Source organism: Haliotis cracherodii, unplaced genomic scaffold (assembly GCF_022045235.1).
Source record: "Haliotis cracherodii isolate W230 unplaced genomic scaffold, xgHalCrac1.p SCAF_13, whole genome shotgun sequence".
Classification (NCBI taxonomy): Eukaryota; Metazoa; Mollusca; class Gastropoda; order Lepetellida; family Haliotidae; genus Haliotis; species Haliotis cracherodii.
The window spans coordinates 21,952,502-21,973,526 of record NW_027266268.1 but is presented as its reverse complement, the minus strand read 5'-3'; the positions used below and the strand labels follow the sequence as shown (position 1 = coordinate 21,973,526).

General features: G+C 39.8%; 1 protein-coding gene across 2 annotated transcripts in view; it reads right to left on the bottom strand.

Annotated features, from left to right (window-relative positions):
- Positions 1–4,715, bottom strand: part of LOC139459054 (solute carrier family 53 member 1-like) — a 36,139-nt gene extending 31,424 nt beyond the window's left edge. For both annotated transcript variants that reach the window (XM_071240496.1, XM_071240497.1), the window contains exons 1-2: positions 4,534–4,715; positions 4,097–4,238 (exon numbers count right to left, since the gene is read on the bottom strand). In XM_071240496.1, the coding sequence (XP_071096597.1) occupies positions 4,097–4,165 (69 nt within the window). In that variant the 5' untranslated portion in view covers positions 4,166–4,238; positions 4,534–4,715. The remainder of the gene's footprint in view (positions 1–4,096; positions 4,239–4,533) is intronic.
- Between the last annotated feature and the right edge of the window lie 16,310 nt (positions 4,716–21,025).

The window sequence follows — 21,025 nt, the reverse complement described above, 5'->3', positions numbered from 1 at the left end:
TCCAGATTGCATCTAGATCTTGCCGAATGCGAACTATCTTTGTCGGTTCACTGACTGATCTCTGTCGGATCGCATTTGGGAGAATTGGGACAGATGCGGACGATACAAATCGGATTAGATTCGGATTGAGAACAGGAGAATTGGGACGACTTCGACTGAAAACGTCTGAATCGGGATGCTTCCTGAACAATATCACAGGATCTTGATCCGACTTTTGACAAATTCTAATCGGGAATGTTCCTTTCAAGGACGGCAGTAAAAATCCTGAGTGTGTGAATGAGCCCTAAGGTAGACACCTTGATAAATCTGTGTGATTTGCTGCACAGCTGGGCTAGATTTATACTGAAAACCTAACATTCTTATCTTTCTTGTGTAAAGACCAGTTATTTGTTGAGTATAAACTTTAGTAACAAGTGCTTCCCACTTTCTTTGATTTGCTGCCAAGTTAGCATGGTTAGGCTACACATATTCTCAAAACCTTATCTATCATATATTTCAGCATGGCTCCTTTGTCATGGTCCTTTGGTTTGAATGTGTTTATGCAGAATGTTTTATGTTATTCAATGCATTGCATGGATCTGTGATTTGGTAGCTTTCCATTCAAAGAAAAGAACAGAAAGAAATTACACCTATCTGATCATGGCTAGACTTGCTTATAAAAATCACATGCAGAGTTTCTTTTGGTGCCTAGTATATGAAGATCATTCATAGACTGTGTACAGAGATACTGTGACAACTAAACATAGCGAACATGCTACATAGAGTTTATTTTACTATTGCTCTCTGGGCTGTAGGCATGGTATGAGGACATGTAATGTACAAGGCCACACTGAAGGGTTGACAGTCAGGTCAATATACAAGGCCACAACGAAGGGTGGGACAGTCAGGCCAATATACAAGGCCACACTGAAGGGTTGACAGCCAGGCCAATATACAAGGACACACTGAGGGGTTGACAGTCAGGCCAATATACAAGGACACACTGAAGGGTTGACAGTGAGGCCAATATACAAGGACACACGGAAGGGTTGACAGTGAGGCCAATATACAAGGACACACTGAAGGGTTGACAGTGAGGCCAATATACAAGGACACACGGAAGGGTTGACAGTCGGGTCAATATACAAGGCCACACTGAAGGGTTGACAGTGAGGCCAATATACAAGGACACACGGAAGGGTTGACAGTCACGCCAATATACAAGGACACACGGAAGGGTTGACAGTGAGGCCAATATACAAGGACACACGGAAGGGTTGACAACCAGGCCAATATACAAGGCCACACTGAGGGGTTGACAGTCAGGCCAATATACAAGGACACACTGAAGGGTTGACAGTCAGGCCAATATACAAGGACACACGGAAGGGTTGACAGTCACGCCAATATACAAGGACACACGGAAGGGTTGACAGTGAGGCCAATATACAAGGACACACGGAAGGGTTGACAGTGAGGCCAATATACAAGGCCACACTGAGGGGTTGACAGTCAGGCCAATATACAAGGACACACTGAAGGGTTGACAGTGAGGCCAATATACAAGGCCACACTGAAGGGTTGACAGTGAGGCCAATATACAAGGCCACACTGAGGGGTTGACAGTCAGGTCAATATACAAGGACACACTGAGGGGTTGACAGTCAGGCCAATATACAAGGCCACACTGAAGGGTTGACAGTCACGCCAATATACAAGGCCACACTGAAGGGTTGACAGCCAGGCCAATATACAAGGCCACAACGAAGGGTTGACAGTCACGCCAATATACAAGGCCACACTGAAGGGTTGACAGCCAGGTCAATATACAAGGCCACAACGAAGGGTTGACAGTCAGGCCAATATACAAGGCCACACTGAAGGGTTGACAGTCAGGTCAATATACAAGGACACACTGAAGGGTTGACAGCCAGGCCAATATACAAGGACACACGGAAGGGTTGACAACCAGGCCAATATACAAGGACACACTGAAGGGTTGACAGTCAGGCCAATATACAAGGACACACTGAAGGGTTGACAGTCAGGCCAATATACAAGGCCACAGTGAAGGGTTGACAGCCAGGTCAATATACAAGGACACAGTGAGGGGTTGACAGTCAGGCCAATATACAAGGCCACACTGAAGGGTTGACAGTCAGGTCAATATACAAGGCCACAGTGAAGGGTTGACAGTCAGGCCAATATACAAGGCCACACTGAAGGGTTGACAGTGAGGCCAATATACAAGGACACACTGAAGGGTTGACAGCCAGGCCAATATACAAGGCCACAGTGAAGGGTTGACAGTCAGGCCAATATACAAGGACACAGTGAGGGGTTGACAGTCAGGCCAATATACAAGGCCACACTGAAGGGTTGACAGTGAGGCCAATATACAAGGACACACTGAAGGGTTGACAGCCAGGCCAATATACAAGGACACAGTGAGGGGTTGACAGTCAGGTCAATATACAAGGCCACACTGAAGGGTTGACAGTCAGGTCAATATACAAGGCCACAACGAAGGGTTGACAGTCAGGTCAATATACAAGGACACAGTGAAGGGTTGACAGTCAGGTCAATATACAAGGCCACAGTGAAGGGTTGACAGTCAGGTCAATATACAAGGACACAGTGAAGGGTTGACAGTCAGGTCAATATACAAGGCCACAACGAAGGGTTGACAGTCAGGTCAATATACAAGGACACAGTGAAGGGTTGACAGTCAGGTCAATATACAAGGCCACAGTGAAGGGTTGACAGTCAGGCCAATATACAAGGCCACACTGAAGGGTTGACAGTGAGGCCAATATACAAGGACACACTGAAGGGTTGACAGCCAGGCCAATATACAAGGACACAGTGAGGGGTTGACAGTCAGGTCAATATACAAGGCCACACTGAAGGGTTGACAGTCAGGTCAATATACAAGGCCACACTGAAGGGTTGACAGCCAGGCCAATATACAAGGACACACTGAAGGGTTGACAGTCAGGCCAATATACAAGGACACACTGAAGGGTTGACAGCCAGGCCAATATACAAGGCCACAGTGAAGGGTTGACAGTCAGGTCAATATACAAGGACACAGTGAGGGGTTGACAGCCAGGCCAATATACAAGGCCACACTGAAGGGTTGACAGTCAGGCCAATATACAAGGACACACTGAAGGGTTGACAGCCAGGCCAATATACAAGGCCACACTGAAGGGTTGACAGTGAGGCCAATATACAAGGACACACTGAAGGGTTGACAGCCAGGCCAATATACAAGGACACAGTGAAGGGTTGACAGTCAGGTCAATATACAAGGACACACTGAAGGGTTGACAGCCAGGCCAATATACAAGGCCACACTGAAGGGTTGACAGTCAGGTCAATATACAAGGACACACTGAAGGGTTGACAGCCAGGCCAATATACAAGGACACACGGAATGTCCCAAAAATCATACCAAACTACAAAATGACGGTGCTCTATAAATAATCCAGTCAGGCCCAGACAACCCAGTTATTGACATCATGATCATCAATCTACACAATAGTAATTTGATGGCATTCATCAACCAAATCAGTGAGCCTGACATCAGATCCAGAGAGACAGCTCTTACGACAAACATCGGTTTCTGAAGACAGCTCTTACGACAAGCATCGGTTTCTGAAGACTGATTCTAATCCGTAATTTCATGAGGGGAAACAAAGTAACAGCAGGTGACATGTTGGAGTGAGTGAGTGAGTGAGTGAGTATGATTTTACGCCGCTTTTAGCAATATTCAGGCAATATCACGGCGGGGGACACCAGAAATGGGCTTTACACATTGTACCCATGTCGGGAACAGAACCCAGTTCTTCGACGTGATGAGCGAAGTGACATGTTGGAGAGTTGTAATTAGCTGGAATAACTTTAATAAAACACAGGGAATATAAGGAGCTGTGTGTACGTATTGCCAAATATCAGTTCTGGTCAAAAAGCATTGCGATACATATTGTGACACTTCACATTGCAATACATCAATACTAAAATGTATGGTTTATATAATACAATCCAAATCAGCTGCCATCTAAAAAAAATCTGATAAAACACATTATTCACTTTGAATAAGCCCCAAACTTACTTCATACTGAATATACTGTTTCCGCCATTCTGGGGTGATATGAGCCCCCAAATGCTCTGCAAACTTCATCCTGTCTCCTTGCTGTTTAGTCCAGAGTCAATGTAGTTGAATTCCGCCGTGTTATCCTATATCCATGTTCTATCTGAAATTGGATGTTTTGCACAACATCAAAGTCGGGAAATTTGTATGAACACACATCCTTGAAACTGTGATTGTGTATTATCAGTTTGACATTTAACCAGAAGACAGAAAGGCAGATAATAAATACAACGGCTGGCGGTGCAGCATGTAGATGTAGTGTAACACGCGTGATGAGCTATTTACAGCTCAATTGTTTGCCTTCTAAAAATATGTCGAGTGTAGCGCAATAGCGGAGATTGGAATACACGCTAGTCATGTCTCCCTCTCAGTTATCAATATCGTATAAAATTATTCACCTTGTCAGATCACGCTTTGATTTTAGACTTCGCTGCCACACATATTCTTGGGTGTGATTAGCATGTTGCGTTGGTAAATGGTGTGATAACAATTGACAATCGGGAAAATATCGTAACTGTTCCACAATAACACTCATTAGGGGAGATTCATGTTGAACTTTGACTCAAAAGAACACAAACCCCTCTGCTGAAGAGCGGAAGTTGTGAAATACGTCACTGTTATTTGCTGTTTATGACGTCATAATTCATAAAATACTATTATGCTACCGACTATTTACTTTAAACATTTGTAATATAGGAGTCTTCTGAACGTTATTTGTTTAGATTAAACGGCCCAAGAACACCTTAGAATTCATTTCTATCATATTAAGTACTAAATTGCGTTTCAAATAGGCAATGGGTGTATCTGTTATTACGCGTGTATTGTCAAATTTCGGGACATAGTTTGGCGGTTTGGTTTTGAGAATTTTCTATAGTTTGTGGAAACAAGTATTGCATTGCATGTCGTGAAAAAACACCAGACAGACCGCTTATGAATTCCATTCATTTAACTGCGTACTAATGGTGCTAATTGGCTTAGTGTGTTCACTGATTAATTTTAATTGATGTTTTGATTGGCACCGGAGACTAGACCAGGAATCAACCGCGGATTCACAGCCGAGAACCAGGTCAACAAAACTCGTAATACAGCAAAGAACGCAAGCTTTTTAAAAATATTCAATGAAATAACTTTAGTGTAAATCAATTATTGTATCTGGATATTGTTCTTACCCTGTATATTTTAATTTATCTCAAATATATAACAAACAATTTTCTCAATGCTTCAGTTTTTCTGACAATGTACATTGACAGGTGCTTGATGTTTTCTATAAGCACAAGTTATGCTTGGAATGTATATATAGTGACTGTAGGGTTATATATGTGTTTACTCTACTGCTACAATTCAATGTTTGGGGTGTTTGATACGTCATAATTTTCATTTTGTTTCGTAAGCCTCTATCAGGATGGATATTGTACACTTTAGCCCTTGAATAACATCTTATACTTTTATTCTGTACACTATGTGGTAAATAATGAGTAAAGCTGTATTTCGGTTTTACTCGACAAGCACCGATCCCCCGCTAAGTTGGTTACGATTCGCACACGTCAAACTAAAACACGTTAAAACATGGTACTTGTTGTTACCCTGCCTGGCGCACTGCATTTAGGGCTAAAACAAGAAGTGGTCGACTCTTAGTCAGGATTTACTCTGAGTGGGGTATTCATGTTAAACTGCGGCATGGAATATCAGTGGGTTAGCACTATCAAATCGGCTTTAGTCCGGACTAGTACAAGCAGACACAAACACATGCATGCACGTCATTATATAAGTGCAATAATGTTGGACTTGACGTTAACCCCATGTCACCTCACCGAAACCTTCACAGCGGACCAAACCTCGGCTTTATAGATAAATGGTTCAAGTTCAAGCCCACCCTCCGAAGGTCCAACTCAAACAGCTTCAACGCCACCAACGGAACCGGAAGGTCGCATTAAAAGGATAAACAAGTTAAAATCCAAAGGCAGCAGCCTCCACTTGACAGCCGAGACTCTAAGAATGCAATGTAAAGGAAGACATACGTGAATAAATGTGCTTAACATTATATGAGCCATATTGTTTAATTGTTGTTTCTCACTGAAACTATGTGTTCTATTATTGAACACTGGACTCGTCCATACGCTCTCACCCGTGAAGATCCGGGGTAGAATAGGTCTTCAGCAACCCATGCTTACTGTAACAGGCGACTATGCTTGTCGTAAGGGGCGACTAACGGGATCGGGTGGTAAGGCTCGCTGAATTTGTTGATGCATGTCATCGATTCCAATTGCGTGGATCGATGCCCATGATAGTAATCTGTGGATTGTCTGGTCCAGACTCGATTATTTACAGACCGCCGTCATATAGCTGAAATATTGCTGAGTGCGGCGTTAAACAACAAACTAACCAACCGACCCCCCCCCCCCCCCCCCCCCCCCCGGCCTTGTATGTTGTCCGAACCTGCTCAAGTGTTGTATGACACATGTTTTGTTTTATGTCAGTGTAATTAGAGGGGCGGTCGGGTAGCCTCGTGGTTAAAGCGTTCGTTCGTCACACCGAAGACCCGGGTTCGATTCCCGATATAGGTACAATGTGTGAAGCCCAATTTAGGTGTCCCCCGCTGTGATATATCTGGAATATTGCAAAAGCGGCGTAAAACCTCACTCACTCACTCAATGTAAATAAATATGTATCATATTGTACACATTATAGTCTTTCATAAATCGCTCGCTCAACTGATAAGCGTTTTCTTTCTGCGTTGAAACATCACTAACACCATCGCGGCTAGGGATTTCTGCAGAGGTATGCACTGCATCAGAAACATTAACTGGTTGACGTTTGAGAACCGTGGGAAGAGTGGATCCAGTTGAGTAGACATTTTGTCAGAAAGTGAACTAGTCTTCTATTTCCTTAGAGTTGCAGTATCTACACTGTCTTTCCTCGAGGGGAGTGGGCGGACGTCTGAAACGACCAAGTTCAATCTCTAGTGGCAATGTACCGCAACTTAACTTCGCTAGTGTACTGTGTTGATTCCGGGTTAAGTTCGACTGGACGAATGGTTCAGCGTCGAGGCCATATTTAAAGAGCCTGTATGTCCGTAGCTTGTTTCAATTAGTAAATCTTAGGTCATTCCATAGGTCAGTTGTCCACTTCTCGTAATCAATGATGATATGTTTCTGTTTGAGTAGGTCGGACTGACTGTTAGAAATGCTGTATACATCAAGAGTATGAAGATTAAGCTCAGTGAACATGGATATAACTGTGTTTGTCCACGATTTACGGAATCTTGTTGTCCAATCACTCACAGTCATGATTGACTGACAGACACTTTTCTCCAAAATCGGATAATCTCAATCCGCTGTAAAGTTGATGGTAACAGCCAGCCCATTTCACCACGAACAGCCACATTTGATGTTTTTCACCCTACTCCCAAGAAAAATATGCAAGCTCGGTTTTGAACAACGTTTATACATCTGAATTCACTGATTTCCCACACGGCAGATCCGTAAGAAAGGAAGGACAAGAAGGACAAGGTTGTTGTACAAAGTGTTAAACACATCAGAAGCCATACCACCAATCAGTTTAAATTTGCTGATAATAATTCCCAGAGCTCTGTTAGCAGACTTTGCCAATTCTTTAGCTGTATAGTTTAGATCTAAGTTTTCCTGAAACCAGAGTCCCCAGTACTTATGTTTATAAGCAATAACATCTTTTCCACTCTCTGAGATCTCTCGACATGCTTCGCTCGGTAGAGGACAATCTTGGTTGTGTTAACTAAAAAACGCCATTTGGAGCGCCATACAGCCACACAGTCCAGCATGCGTTGGAGGCCATCTTTATCGGGGGCAATGGGAGCTACGTTATCAGCATAAAGGAGAACACTTTACATGCAAGTGTCAATATTAACACCACATTGAAGACTATTAATATCATGAGCCATGTCATTTATGAAAACCGAGGAAACAGTTGGTGATAACACACATCCTTGTCGGACTCCAGTGGTCACTTGGAACTCGTCTGTAAATAGACCATTAATTTGGACTTGACTTGTAGTGTTATCACACATGCATAAAATAGCTTCATAAAATATACCTACTATGCCAAGTCTCTGACGTTTATACCGCAAACAGTTTCTAGTCACATTGTCGGATGCTTTCTTCGCATCAATGTAGCACACAAACGTTAACTGGCTTGAAATTTTCCGATTGTGAATCACAGAGTACAGAGTATATACATGTTCTTGGGTACTTCTTTTCCTACGGAAGCCATTTTGTTCATCAGCAAGTATTTCATGTTCTTCCAGCCACTTGGACAGACGGTTGTTCAGAATAGCAGAGTATAGCTTACAAGGTATAGATAGCAGAGTTATGCCACGATGCCACGGGGTGGGGGTGGGGTGGGGTGGGGTTGGGGGAAGGAGGGGGTGGGTGGTATATTTTTAAAGAAAACAGTTTTATTTGAATAATGAAAATACAAGTTGGGGACAGAGTAAACCTTTTGGATTTAGTGGGTGAAAATATAGTGTGCCACTACACTCACCAAGTACATGAGGATGAAATATGTATGTGATATCAATCAGGTATAAAGGTAACTTATGTACTGTTGTTATTTAGCCGCACGGTTATTCGTGTCTAGAATGCCCTAGTCGGCGGGGTGATGTATGATGGTGTAGCGTAGCAAAACGGGAAACATTTTGTTGTAAACTTCAATTTCAATTCCACATGAGGAAAAAGCTTGATATATATAATATCTGGTGGTTTGCAATGAAAAGACGTTTGGGATTATCTTCCCTTGGCCGGAGGTGAAGGTAGGAGAAAATGAAAATGGCGGTAAGAAAATGGCGTCTGCGAGTAGTTGTCTGTGATTTCCGGAAATAGTTCACAAGATATAGTTTAAAAAATCAGGTCCCACAACTCAACAATAGCGATGTGACATGTTGTCTACACGCATACATGTATATTTACACCGTTGGCCACTTGAATAAACTATTTTTCGAATTCTCTTTTCTATCATTAAAAAAAATACGATACAAGCTACCGGGCAAAAGAAATCATACACTTGAAAACTGGATTGGACCAAACAATTACAAACGTTATCCAAACGTTACTAGACTGACCTGGTGCGCGTTGCAAGCCACGAGTCGATAAGAGAAAGCAAATTAATCGCTAACCCCGGGGTCTGCAACAGTTCGAAGCGCTTGCGCACTCTTCCAAAATGGCGGCGCAACTACCGCTTGGTTGCCTTGACGTAATGAAGAACGTAATAGAAGAGGCTCGATGACGAGCTGGTGAAATTTATGACTACTTTGAAGATGCGGAGCAGACTGAGGATGATGGGGTGTTGGCTGCCTTTGCTCGTTTCCTCGTTGATCCAGTCAAGAATTTCTTGTCCCGCTGTCAAAGTGAAATACTCATTGCTGTGATGCATGTAATATCGCCTTTGATGCCCGTATCAAATACATCAACGAATAACGATGTCTTGTTTGTTTTTAGCGACCATCAAACATGGATGTATACTTTCTCTTGCCCGGCAGTTTATGCATGTAGATGTAGTTCTAACAAGCTCCCAAATGATCTGGATGCCCAGCTCGTTAGCTCCAAGAGAATATGAACTTTGGGTCTGGGGTAATAACAAAGGAGATTCTGTCCGGATGTATTAATTGAGCACACAACTATCCACATATATAAGATAGCTATGCAATAAATAGCAAAGAACAATGAAGAAAAAAGTGTGGTTTTATTTCACGATACAACATTGTACTATCATGACGTCATTTCTGGAGATTCGAACATGCGCTCGCAACTTGATGACGTCGTTAATTCGACGACGTTGTTTTTGAGAGGGGAGTGTCTAGAGAATTGTTTCCCATAGCTGTAGCTGGGCAACGCAGACAAACGCGATGGCCGAACGATCGCGTCCAAAAGCGGGAAAGATATGACAATCGTCATTGGGAGAAAAGGTACAAGTAATCGACGTGAGGATAGTGAGAATATTCGGGAAATAACAACCTGTGTATTAAATGGACATGTCCGACATTGCCGAGGTCGGATTCTATCTAGGGAGTCATCATTATTAAAATACGGGTAAATATTGTTAACGCATGTACATTTCATCATCATCCTTAAAGTGGCTGTAAATATTGTTGATAGCTCATATAAGAAATAAAAGGCTCGTGCTCGTTGTTTATCGTACAATAAAACACCGCAGACAGAATAAGCCATGAGGGGCGCGTTTATTTAATTAACGTAACTGAACTTAGCATTTATATTTATTTCAACAAAAACACAAGAATCAGTTCTGTTTCATTTATGTATTGTTAAGACTGAGTACAGTGAGCACGAATATACTCTGCAATAAAAATACGTATACATGTATACGGGGCTTACACGACAACGCATGTTTACGGATCCGCCAACTGTAAACGTGGAATAAAAAGACAATCTCACCCGATTGTAATAAATAGAATAAATCAACACAAGTTGATAACTGTTTAAACCTAAACATACGAGGAGTTTTAATCGTTTATCGACTTGTGGTGATATATATGATATCAAACAACACAAGGCTGATATTATATTTACCATGTCAAATCATTCTTCCCACTGTTTTAGTTTGTAAACAGCAATAACCAGTGTGTTGTGTGTCAGTGGCTGAGAGATTAGTGATGTCAGTTGATTGTAACGTCATGGTAACCGATGATGACACCGCAATGGTTTGCAAAGCATTGTGATGCAATTCCTTGTAGCGATATCTCCTAGACGATATTGCTTGATCTCACAGATGTGATATTTCCCGTGGAAGCCAATTTTGGGTGATACAATTAAAAATTGAGAAAAGTATATTGCTAACTTCCAAAGTAGGCCAATAGATGTACGGAAGTCGCCTCTTATTTTTATTTTGTCTTCATTTTCCCCGAATGACGGTACTTTTAAAGGGTAAGGTAAACAGTTATCTTTATAGAAAAACAACTTTTAATCTATAAACCACTTTTCACTCAGCAATTTTTACTTAGATATAGTATTTCATGATTAATTTCAAATATTTACATGCATTGATGTATTTACATATTTAACGTGATTGAGGCAATATATATGTGATTATTAATGGACAAACCTGATACACTGGCTCTATTGAAAGTTTTCACAGGATTGATACTTTATTGTTACAAAATAGGACGTTCAAAGAAACATACATACCTATTAATCGAGTCTGGACCAAACAAACCATTGATTGATATTATGATCCGTTGGGATACGTAGATATGGAATCAAACAAGTCACCGAGCCTGACCACCCGATCCATTAAGTCGCCTCTCACGACCAGCATTGGTTGCTGGGGATAAATTCAAACCCAGGGTCCAAACATGGGTCTGTGGTACCATAATCAATACGGCTATTCAGAGAGAGTTACTGTGGACGTTGTTTGAAATAGTTTTAATTTTAATATAAAGGCCTTTTTGTTTTCCTAACTATTAAAACTTTATAATTTAGGATATACACATTCTCGACAGTGTTTTCGATCACATTCGTGTAACGGCTTTGATGTTTTCTTTCTACCTTATATGATTACTCTTTACGAAATCTCTACCTAATCAATTCATCGTGACGTCATGGAAACGTGCGTTTGACCTCTGACATCACAGGTCACTGCACATGCTACCCGCGACAATTCGATCTTGTCAAGGATTGTTTATTTGCTAGGTAAAACAATATGCGATGAGTTGAGAGATTCTTGTGAGGGGAACGATGGATTTTACAAGCAATGGAACCTCATCTTTGTCAGTGACATTGTGGTAAGTTAGATTAGAGTTGATTCTAAACATGACAGGTGTGCCGTATGAAGCACCTGCTGTTGTACGCACCTGTAAATTGTAATTTACCTGCGTGAAACGTAAACATTTGCTTGCATGACAGGAGGATGGTTTGCTATTGAATTAGCGAGCGTTTAATCGTGTGATGAATCTAATGGCGGTGTGGTTACAGTTTAATCTTTATAAATATTTGTTTTATATATGTTTAAAGAAAGTAGGCTATAGAACAATACTTTTGGTGGAATAATGCTCAATTTTAAAATATCACTAGAACATAAGTTAAAAACTCCTTAAAAATTTGAAACTTAAAAAAGGGTCAAATAAAAGAATTTAAAATGATTATAAACACTTTACCTGATTCATGGTTTAATTTTCCTTGAAATATCAGTTACTAAGATTTTTTACCCAAGTTTGTTTTATTATTTAAAAAAATATAAACTGAAGAGATGACTACAAAATCAATGTATATTTTGTTAAGGTATTGTTTATTGTATACCATATTCACACTTTGAAAACTAATTGATATTGCAACACAATTTACAAGTAGGAAGTATTCACATATGATAGGTAACTAGAACATGCCTGATGCACTTACAATGTAATTTAAGTAAAAAGCTTTATCTAAGCCGAATACCCAAGGATAATTTATTCTTTGATACCTGTTTCAGAAGATAAGAGAGAGATTATTATTAAATTATATCCGGACAGAAGTTTCCTAACTACAAAGTGAAGGATTTGATTGTTGTAAGCAAATTATCTGCAACAAATACTGGAAACATCCCAGATTTTCCAATTCAGGTTCTTGGAAGATTTAACATAATATGTTATAGATTTACAAGTGTGACTGAATTTGACTATTTTGTGTTGAAAGCAATTTTAGAATAGCTCTACGTGTAAGAATGTAGGAACTTTACAAAGAAATTCCAATTTTTGAAACATTAATGGTTTTTGTCCCCAATTTCCCCTCCACTGGCACTTAGCTTAGAATCCCAGATAAATCCCTTGTACATGTAGTAGTACATAGCATCTCGGGAGAATTTAGGGGTTTAGCTAGGCCTGTCCAGAGATTGATATCCAGCCCAAAAGATAGAGCAATTCCCATTTTGGAATACATAATATGCCAATTCATGTTAATAAAGTTATAACTGATGTTGTGGCTTTGTCGAGGTAACCCCCCCCCCCCCCCCCCCCCCCCCACACACACACACACACACACACCAAAGGCACTTGGTTTAGAATCCTAGATAAATCCCTGAGATATACAGAGGGCTAATGCTCAATATGCTCCAGTGTCTTGTGGCTTGTTCTACAGCCTGTTCTTGATACCATGTATGACATTGTTTCTGTATTAAGGTTATCATGAACTGATAATAGATACATATACTACTCAAAAGAAGTTAAGGAACACCCAATCTTTTCATATGACTATAGTTAATGTGTCATGCCATGACAGATTAACTGTAGTAATATGATAGAGTCGGTTGTTCTGTAACTTCTTTTGAGCAGCGTACATTATAAATATTAATGAGGAGACGGACAAAGTGGTGTTTGAGGACCCGAATCAAATTTGTCGGGACTGACAAATAGTTAGAGATGAGTGCCCATTACCTCAAACGTAACATAACCTATCTTGATGCCTATTTCCCAGTATGTACCATATTCTTATTGGAATCAATGGTCATGCCAAAAATAATTCACCATCCGACAAACCCAGTTTTTGGGAGATATGTAATCATGCACGCGGACCCATTGTTTGGTAAATATAAACAAAATCTGAGGGAAAAAGAACGAAGTAAAAAAGTTAAGAGAATTATGTATGAGAAGCATAATTCTAAGTTTTATTCCAACCTGGATTTATGAGTAAAAAATTTAAAATAATTTTGATTAATTTTAAGTGGTAGAAATATAAACATATTGCAATATGCAATTACATTTTTCTTTCCTTTAAATATTTTACCACTGAATGATGTTGAGAAAAGATATGTTTACTCTGTGGTGTTTATTGTGGAGGTCAGACTGACTCTCATTTGTCTAATGAAGGTACACAGGACCCGAAGGCTCGGCTCGTGTGATATGTTTATGAAACAGCCATGTCAACAAGTGATGGAGGGCTCAGTTTGACAAATCAATCACTGCTCTCAGTCTGAGAGATTAATTAAGCTGTTTGATGTTGGTTCCTGGTGTGCTGAGGTAGGATATATGGGATGCTGTTTACCTGACAAATACTGTAATGCATTGTGTCTACCTTGGCCCGTTTATCATTCTGTAGTCGGCTACATCGAAATATTTCTTGTTTTGATTTTATTGATTTTCTTAGTCTCCATACCAAGATGCTGGAAGAATTCAGAAAAAAATATGATGTTGACAGGTTTGATTTATTTTTGAGTGGAAAAAATGGAGTCTGTCCTAATTAAGCTAAAATGTCCCGACCCTGTTTTATGTGTGGGTTGTGCAGATTAGAACATTAACTTGTTTCACAAATATTTTTTTTTCAGTATTTAAGAGAAAAGCGTGTAAGGGTTGTCTTACATATATTTCTGATCCCCAAGACATCTTGAAATAATGTAAAATGAAAATCGTGAAAATACAAACCCAAATTATAGAAAAGCATATTTTCACAGAATAAATTACTTTTCTTTATTTGGGAAAATCTAGGAAAGGCTAATCCATATATCACATATGGTATATCATGATATATATAAGCTTTCTAAGCTATTGTTATAACAAATATGGATGCAGATGAAATGAGGAAATATGTTCTTTAAGTATCAGTTATTGGTCGATTTATAACTATTGTCTTCATGTGTTCTACAAACAGCAACACATATTTAACAAGAAAAGTTATTCCTGTGCCCTATGTGATTCAATATGAATTTCATAAAGGGTCATAACTCTCCATCTGTTGTAAAACGCCGCACTCAGCAATATTCCAGCTATATGACGGCGGTCTGTAAATAATCGAGTCTGAACCAGACAATCCAGTGATTGACATCATGAGCATAGATCTACGCATTTGGGATACGATGACATGCATCAACCAAGTCAGCGAGTGTGACCACCCAATCCCGTTACTTTCCAGTCTTGCGACAAGCATAGTTTCCTTTCACAGCAAGAATGGGTTGCTGAAGACCTAATTTAACCCAGATCTTCACGGGTCGATTTAGAATGACTTCTCAGGGATGTTGGGGCGGTCGGGAAGTCTAGTGGTTAAAGCGTTCGCTCGTCACACCGAAGACCTGGGTTCGATTCCCGACATGGGTACAATGTGTGAAGCCCATTTCTGTTGTCCCCCGCCGTGATATTGCTGGAATATTGCTAAAAGCAGCGTAAAACCACTAACTCACTCACTCACTCACTCAGGAATGTTTCTGGTATCTTAGTTTTCATGACAGGAAAAGTTGGGGGAAAACACTATCTTGTCTAGATCATCTTATAGTCCTTGTTTTCTAAATTTGGAGGTCACATTTGCAAAGCTAAACATTTGTAAGTAATAACAATCTGCAACTCTAGCCACTGGTCTGAAGTCTAAGTCTAGGGAAAATCTGTTTGGTCTAGTAAGCTCAACTAATAATCGTCTACTAATAACAACAAAATCTTCATGAAATAATGCCAAGAGTCATGTTCGGGCGAGCAGTCTCGAAAGTTTTTGTTTTGGCACAGACTGTTATGATATGCTGAAATGGGTAATTTTACTGATATTTGCTGTAGACCTCGGGCCTGTTGTAGAAAACAACCTTAGCACTACACAGAGCTCCAGATAAGCTACGTATCTGTGTAAAATAAGCATCACAAATGCAGAAATACGCAGTAAAATAAAATCCAAGCGTATCAAATACGCAACGAACATTACAGATACGCTACAAAAATAAAACTTGTGCGTATCATCAAAATATTGTGAAGTAACCTTGCGTATTCGATAGGCAAATCAGCAACATATTTTGAAATTATAAACAGGCATTCCGTCAACCTTGCCAAACTCCACGATGACAGTTACATCATGATCATTTGCCATCACACTTACTTGTGGAAGTATTGTGGTATTTTTGAGTCCTATAAAGCTCTCAAACCCACATGACACCAGTTTGCAGGGACTAGATGAATAGTGTTTTTAAATATTTAACTTAAATACCCACATGTGTAAAAACTAGTGGGTAACAGAAATTTGAATACCCAGATAGAATTACTGATACCCAATGGTTTTAAAATGCATGGGTAAAATACCCACAACATCAAAAGCTTATCTGGATCTCTGCACGACAACTGTCATAATACTATGTTAAGGTGTGGGAGTGACGATTACCTTAGCGCTAAGATCGCTTTGTACAATGGCACCCAGGGTCCGAATCTCTCAGAACGCCCATATGAATCTGTGCACCTTCAAGAAGACTGGAAGATTATCATATGGACTTGTTTGAACATGCAAATTATCAAGACAGTGTAAATATACATACATTAATATATAGAGTATATTGATATCCCCTCATGTCATACCCATCAAACTAGATTCTACCGACAAGTGTAATGTACACCACATTCTTCCACGAGTGCCAGACACTCTCATGATTTATTCTCTTCTACAAGTGATTGGTTGAATTGCTGTCTCAGGGCCTGCTTCCATCGACTGCCATACGCGGAGGGATCTCAGCATCATGTGTATATATATAGAGGGTGGATGGAGTTTACAGATAATGAACGTATTGATCTGCAATGAGTGCTGTCTTCCCTTCAACTGCTTGTAAATATTTCATGACGGTTGCGGTTGTTATGGGGTGACACTTAAACTGGTAATGGATAGAATCTGTTTGTGTGAATATAGGTAGTATATTTTTCTTGTGTACGTGTGGCATTGGATGTGGTTGGAAAAGATCTGACTTTGGTCAAGGACATTTCCGAACTGTCTTATATGTATCTTATCTGGTTTCCTATTTGAGCCATTCCTGCCAATACATTCATGGCATATTTATCAAATATATTGAGTTGATTGTTAAATCTTTTCCATCCCTGGGATATATTTCAATATGTTACCATCAACCTGTTAGCAATACTAGCCTTGTTATTTTATGTTGTTAAAAAGCGTGATGAGTGCTGACCATCAGTGACAAACAAATCATACTATGCTATGCATTAGAATTAGGTTGCTGTAATTTGATTGGTTAACTGTAAAAGCTGACCAGTATGACCAGGGCTACAGTAAATGTTTCAGTTGACCAGTATGACCAGGGCTACAGTAAATGTTTCAGTTGACCAGTATGACCAGGACTGCAGTAAATGTTTCAGTTGACCAGTATGACCAGGGCTACAGTAAATGTTTCAGTTGACCAGTATGACCAGGGCTACAGTAAATGTTTCAGTTGACCAGTATGACCAGGGCTATGTTAAATGTTTCAGTTGACCAGTATGACCAGTATGACCAGGGCTAAAGTAAATGTTTCAGTTGACCAGTATGACCAGGGCTACATTAAATGTTTCAGTTGACCAGTATGACCAGGGCTACATTAAATGTTTCAGTTGACCAGTATGACCAGGGCTACAGTAAATGTTTCAGTGGACCGGTATGACCAGGGCTAGAGTAAATGTTTCAGTTGACCAGTATGACCAGGGCTACAGTAAATGTTTCAGTGGACCGGTATGACCAGGGCTAGAGTAAATGTTTCAGTTGACCGGTATGATCAGGGCTACATTAAATGTTTCAGTTGACCAGTATGACCAGTATGACCAGGGCTAAAGTAAATGTTTCAGTTGACCAGTATGACCAGGGCTACAGTAAATGTTTCAGTTGACCAGTATGACCATGGCTACAGTAAATGTTTCAGTTGACCAGTATGACCATGGCTACAGTAGATGTTTCAGTTGACCAGTATGACCAGTATGACCATGGCTATAGTAGATGTTTCAGTTGACCAGTATGACCAGTATGACCAGGGCTACAGTAAATGTTTCAGTTGACGAGTATGACCATGGCTACAGTGGATGTTTCAGTTGACCAGTATGACGAGGGCTACAGTAGATGTTTCAGTTGACCAGTATGACCAGTATGACCAGGACAACAGTAAATGTTTCAGTTGACCAGTATGAATAGGGCTACAGTAAATGTTTCAGTTGACCAGTATGACCAGGGTTACAGTAAATGTTTCAGTTGACCAGTATGACTAGGGCTACAGTAAATGTTTCAGTGGACCTGTATGACTAGGGGTACAGTAGATGTTTCAGTTGACAAGTATGACCAGTATGGCCAGGGCTACAGTAAATGTTTCAGTTGACCAGTATGACCAGGGCTACAGTAAATGTTTCAGTGGACCTGTGTGACCAGGCCTACAGTAGATGTTTCAGCCTTTGCGACTGATGAACCTTCCGTGTCAATTTCTCACTGTGTTCCATGATGCATGAATAACTAAACCCCTGCCAATCAACCAGTCCCTTGTCCCTTTAAATAACTCACACTGGCACCGACACTCAGAGGAACTTGTGAATTATGATGTTCTGTCAAATAACAATGTATCAAATTCATGTTAGTCCAAGGCCAAAAAATGAAATACGGAAGTTAGGGTTACGTTTTTTGTTACCGTATTCGACGTAATAAGCGCCCAGGGCACTCTCAAAATTAGAAATAGGGGGCTCTTATTAGAATGTTATTTTGGTGGGGAAAAAAACAGAGTTGAAAGATACATTTCGTGCCTGAAATGTTTATACACGAGAGATACATTTTTCCAGAATTTAATTGCCCATAATTAAGGGTGCATATAACACACAAGTACGTATTATACGCGAATAAATAAGTGTTGTGTACATTGATCAATGGGAAGGGGTGCTAACTGATATTGTTCACTAGCCAGTATATTAGTAAATATCGCCGTGGGTGCTTATTAGAGCGGGGCGCTTATTACCTCGAATACGGTATATTTCTTTCGTAGGTTACAAAGATGTCAAACATGTTAAAGAAAAATCTTGTTTCTAATGTACTACCTATCCTCTGCACCACCTGCGACTTGGAGAGGTTGACACATCAGTGGCATGGCACATGTCAAAATTTGGAATCCGATGAAAAAACGAAATTTGAGTTGAAAACATCTTTTTAACAAAGTTTAAAATATAAATATTACTAGGGACAATTTTAGGTGCAAGTATTTATTTAATAAGCTTTATAAGGAATTCTTATATTGTCCATTCACAACTTGCGCCACTATCTGGTGGTCAATACTGGATTGTGGAATCAGGTCTTCGTGGTTCCTCATTAATTACGAAAAAACAGTAAGACATCAAACAGTTCACCAGACAGGAGTTCATGTTGAGAATGTATGTACTTAATGAACTGAAGGATTTATTATATGCATCTTCAACAGCAAACATGGCTTGTGCCCTCCAAGTAGGTGAGGAGAAATGGGGTTTAAGATTATTGCACTTATATGGTGACGTGAATGAGTGTGTGTGTGTGACTGCAAGTTTTATAGTGCTAGCCCACTGAGATACTATGTAACAGTTTAACATGGAAAACCCTTGGGCTGGGATGGGGAACTTAGGTACATTGTATGGAAACAATCCATTTTTTGTTGCAATGTTCCAATTTGTCATGTAAGAAATCAGTTACCTACTTATTACTATAAATATCCTCCCACTGTTAATTTTTTTAATTTGTAACGAGTTTCAACCCCCTTCTCAGTGTACTAGTTAAACTGATGTCAATGTTAAAACGGTATCCATACGCTCTATTAGAACCCTGGCGACACATTCTCACCTTTTCTGTATCGCTGTTGTGATTTATGAGGATAAATCATCTTCTGGGGGATCAGTTCTAACCGGGATTCCCCACGAGGGGATGAAGCTATCTAATCTATGTGATGCATTCAGGAAATTGAGATCTGAGCAATTACCTGGTCCCCTCCTTGGTGATTGAACGGATGTCAAGTTGACAGACAGGGGGCATAGATCATATGGCAGTCATATGCTATCAACATGATTTCCTAATTAATTTGTCCAGGCAGTGTTATCCTGCTGATTATCGGTAATCAATAAGAGCAGGTAGTCTGGATTGATGGGTTTGTGCTTGATTTGTAGGGTGTTTGTGCCTGTAGCTCACCTGGAAGGAAATACCTGGCATCGCTCGTCAGTCGACATTATTTTATTTATTGTGTTGGAAACAAATACTGAGTATCTTTTTAATTGTAAATTTTATGTACATAGGACATTAAACCCAAAGTTTTGGATTCATCATTGTGTATATGAATACTTTTCTTGCTAAATACCCTTTTTTCAGTTGCAACATGTTTAAGACATACTATATTACTTAAAAACCAGTTAAAGAATCTCCAATCTTTTCCAATCGCCCAGTTGGGTAGCAGTACGACCACATAATGAAGGGAGGATCTGTACTGTGTCAGTTTAATGGCTGAGGAAAGCAACAAGTTAATCTATTCTTCTGACAATTTGATAATTGCTGACTATTAAACATTGTATATACTACTCAAAAGAACACAAGGAATACCTGATTATTAATAGTTACTCTGTTACTGCCATGACACATTAACTATGTTTATAAAAAAAATAAGGTGTTCTTTAACTTCTTTTGAGTTGTATATTTCTAGAGTATTCGTTCTGTATTCGTTTTGAATATATTTGTTGTAAAATTTGGTAAAAAGGAATTAGCAGTCGAGAAAAGATGTCATCTAATCAGTATTCATATGAATACAGTTCTTGGTAAATGACTTTTTTCCCTGTTGTAAGATGTGAAATTACATAGATTTAATAAGATATTCCCATGTGGTAAATCTGGGACTTGTGGGAATTACATGGTGATACAAGGCGAGTTCACTCAGTGCGAGTCATTATGCATGCAGTGTCATGCACAGTTTAATTACATTAGATGAAGTGAAGCCTTCTTTTAGAAGAGTCACAGGCAATTTAACGACAATGCACTTAAGTCTTTCTCATTAAGTTTTAATGTGTTTCATTCTTGGTCATGTCCATCCTGTCAGATGCTTTTATCCATATTGTTGTCTTTTCTACATGTTAGAGTTTTGGCCTAAAAAATCCATAAAAGGGGAAATATTACTGGTGTTGACGCAGTGACTTTGGCTACATTTGACTATCACGGCCAGTGAACCGTGTCG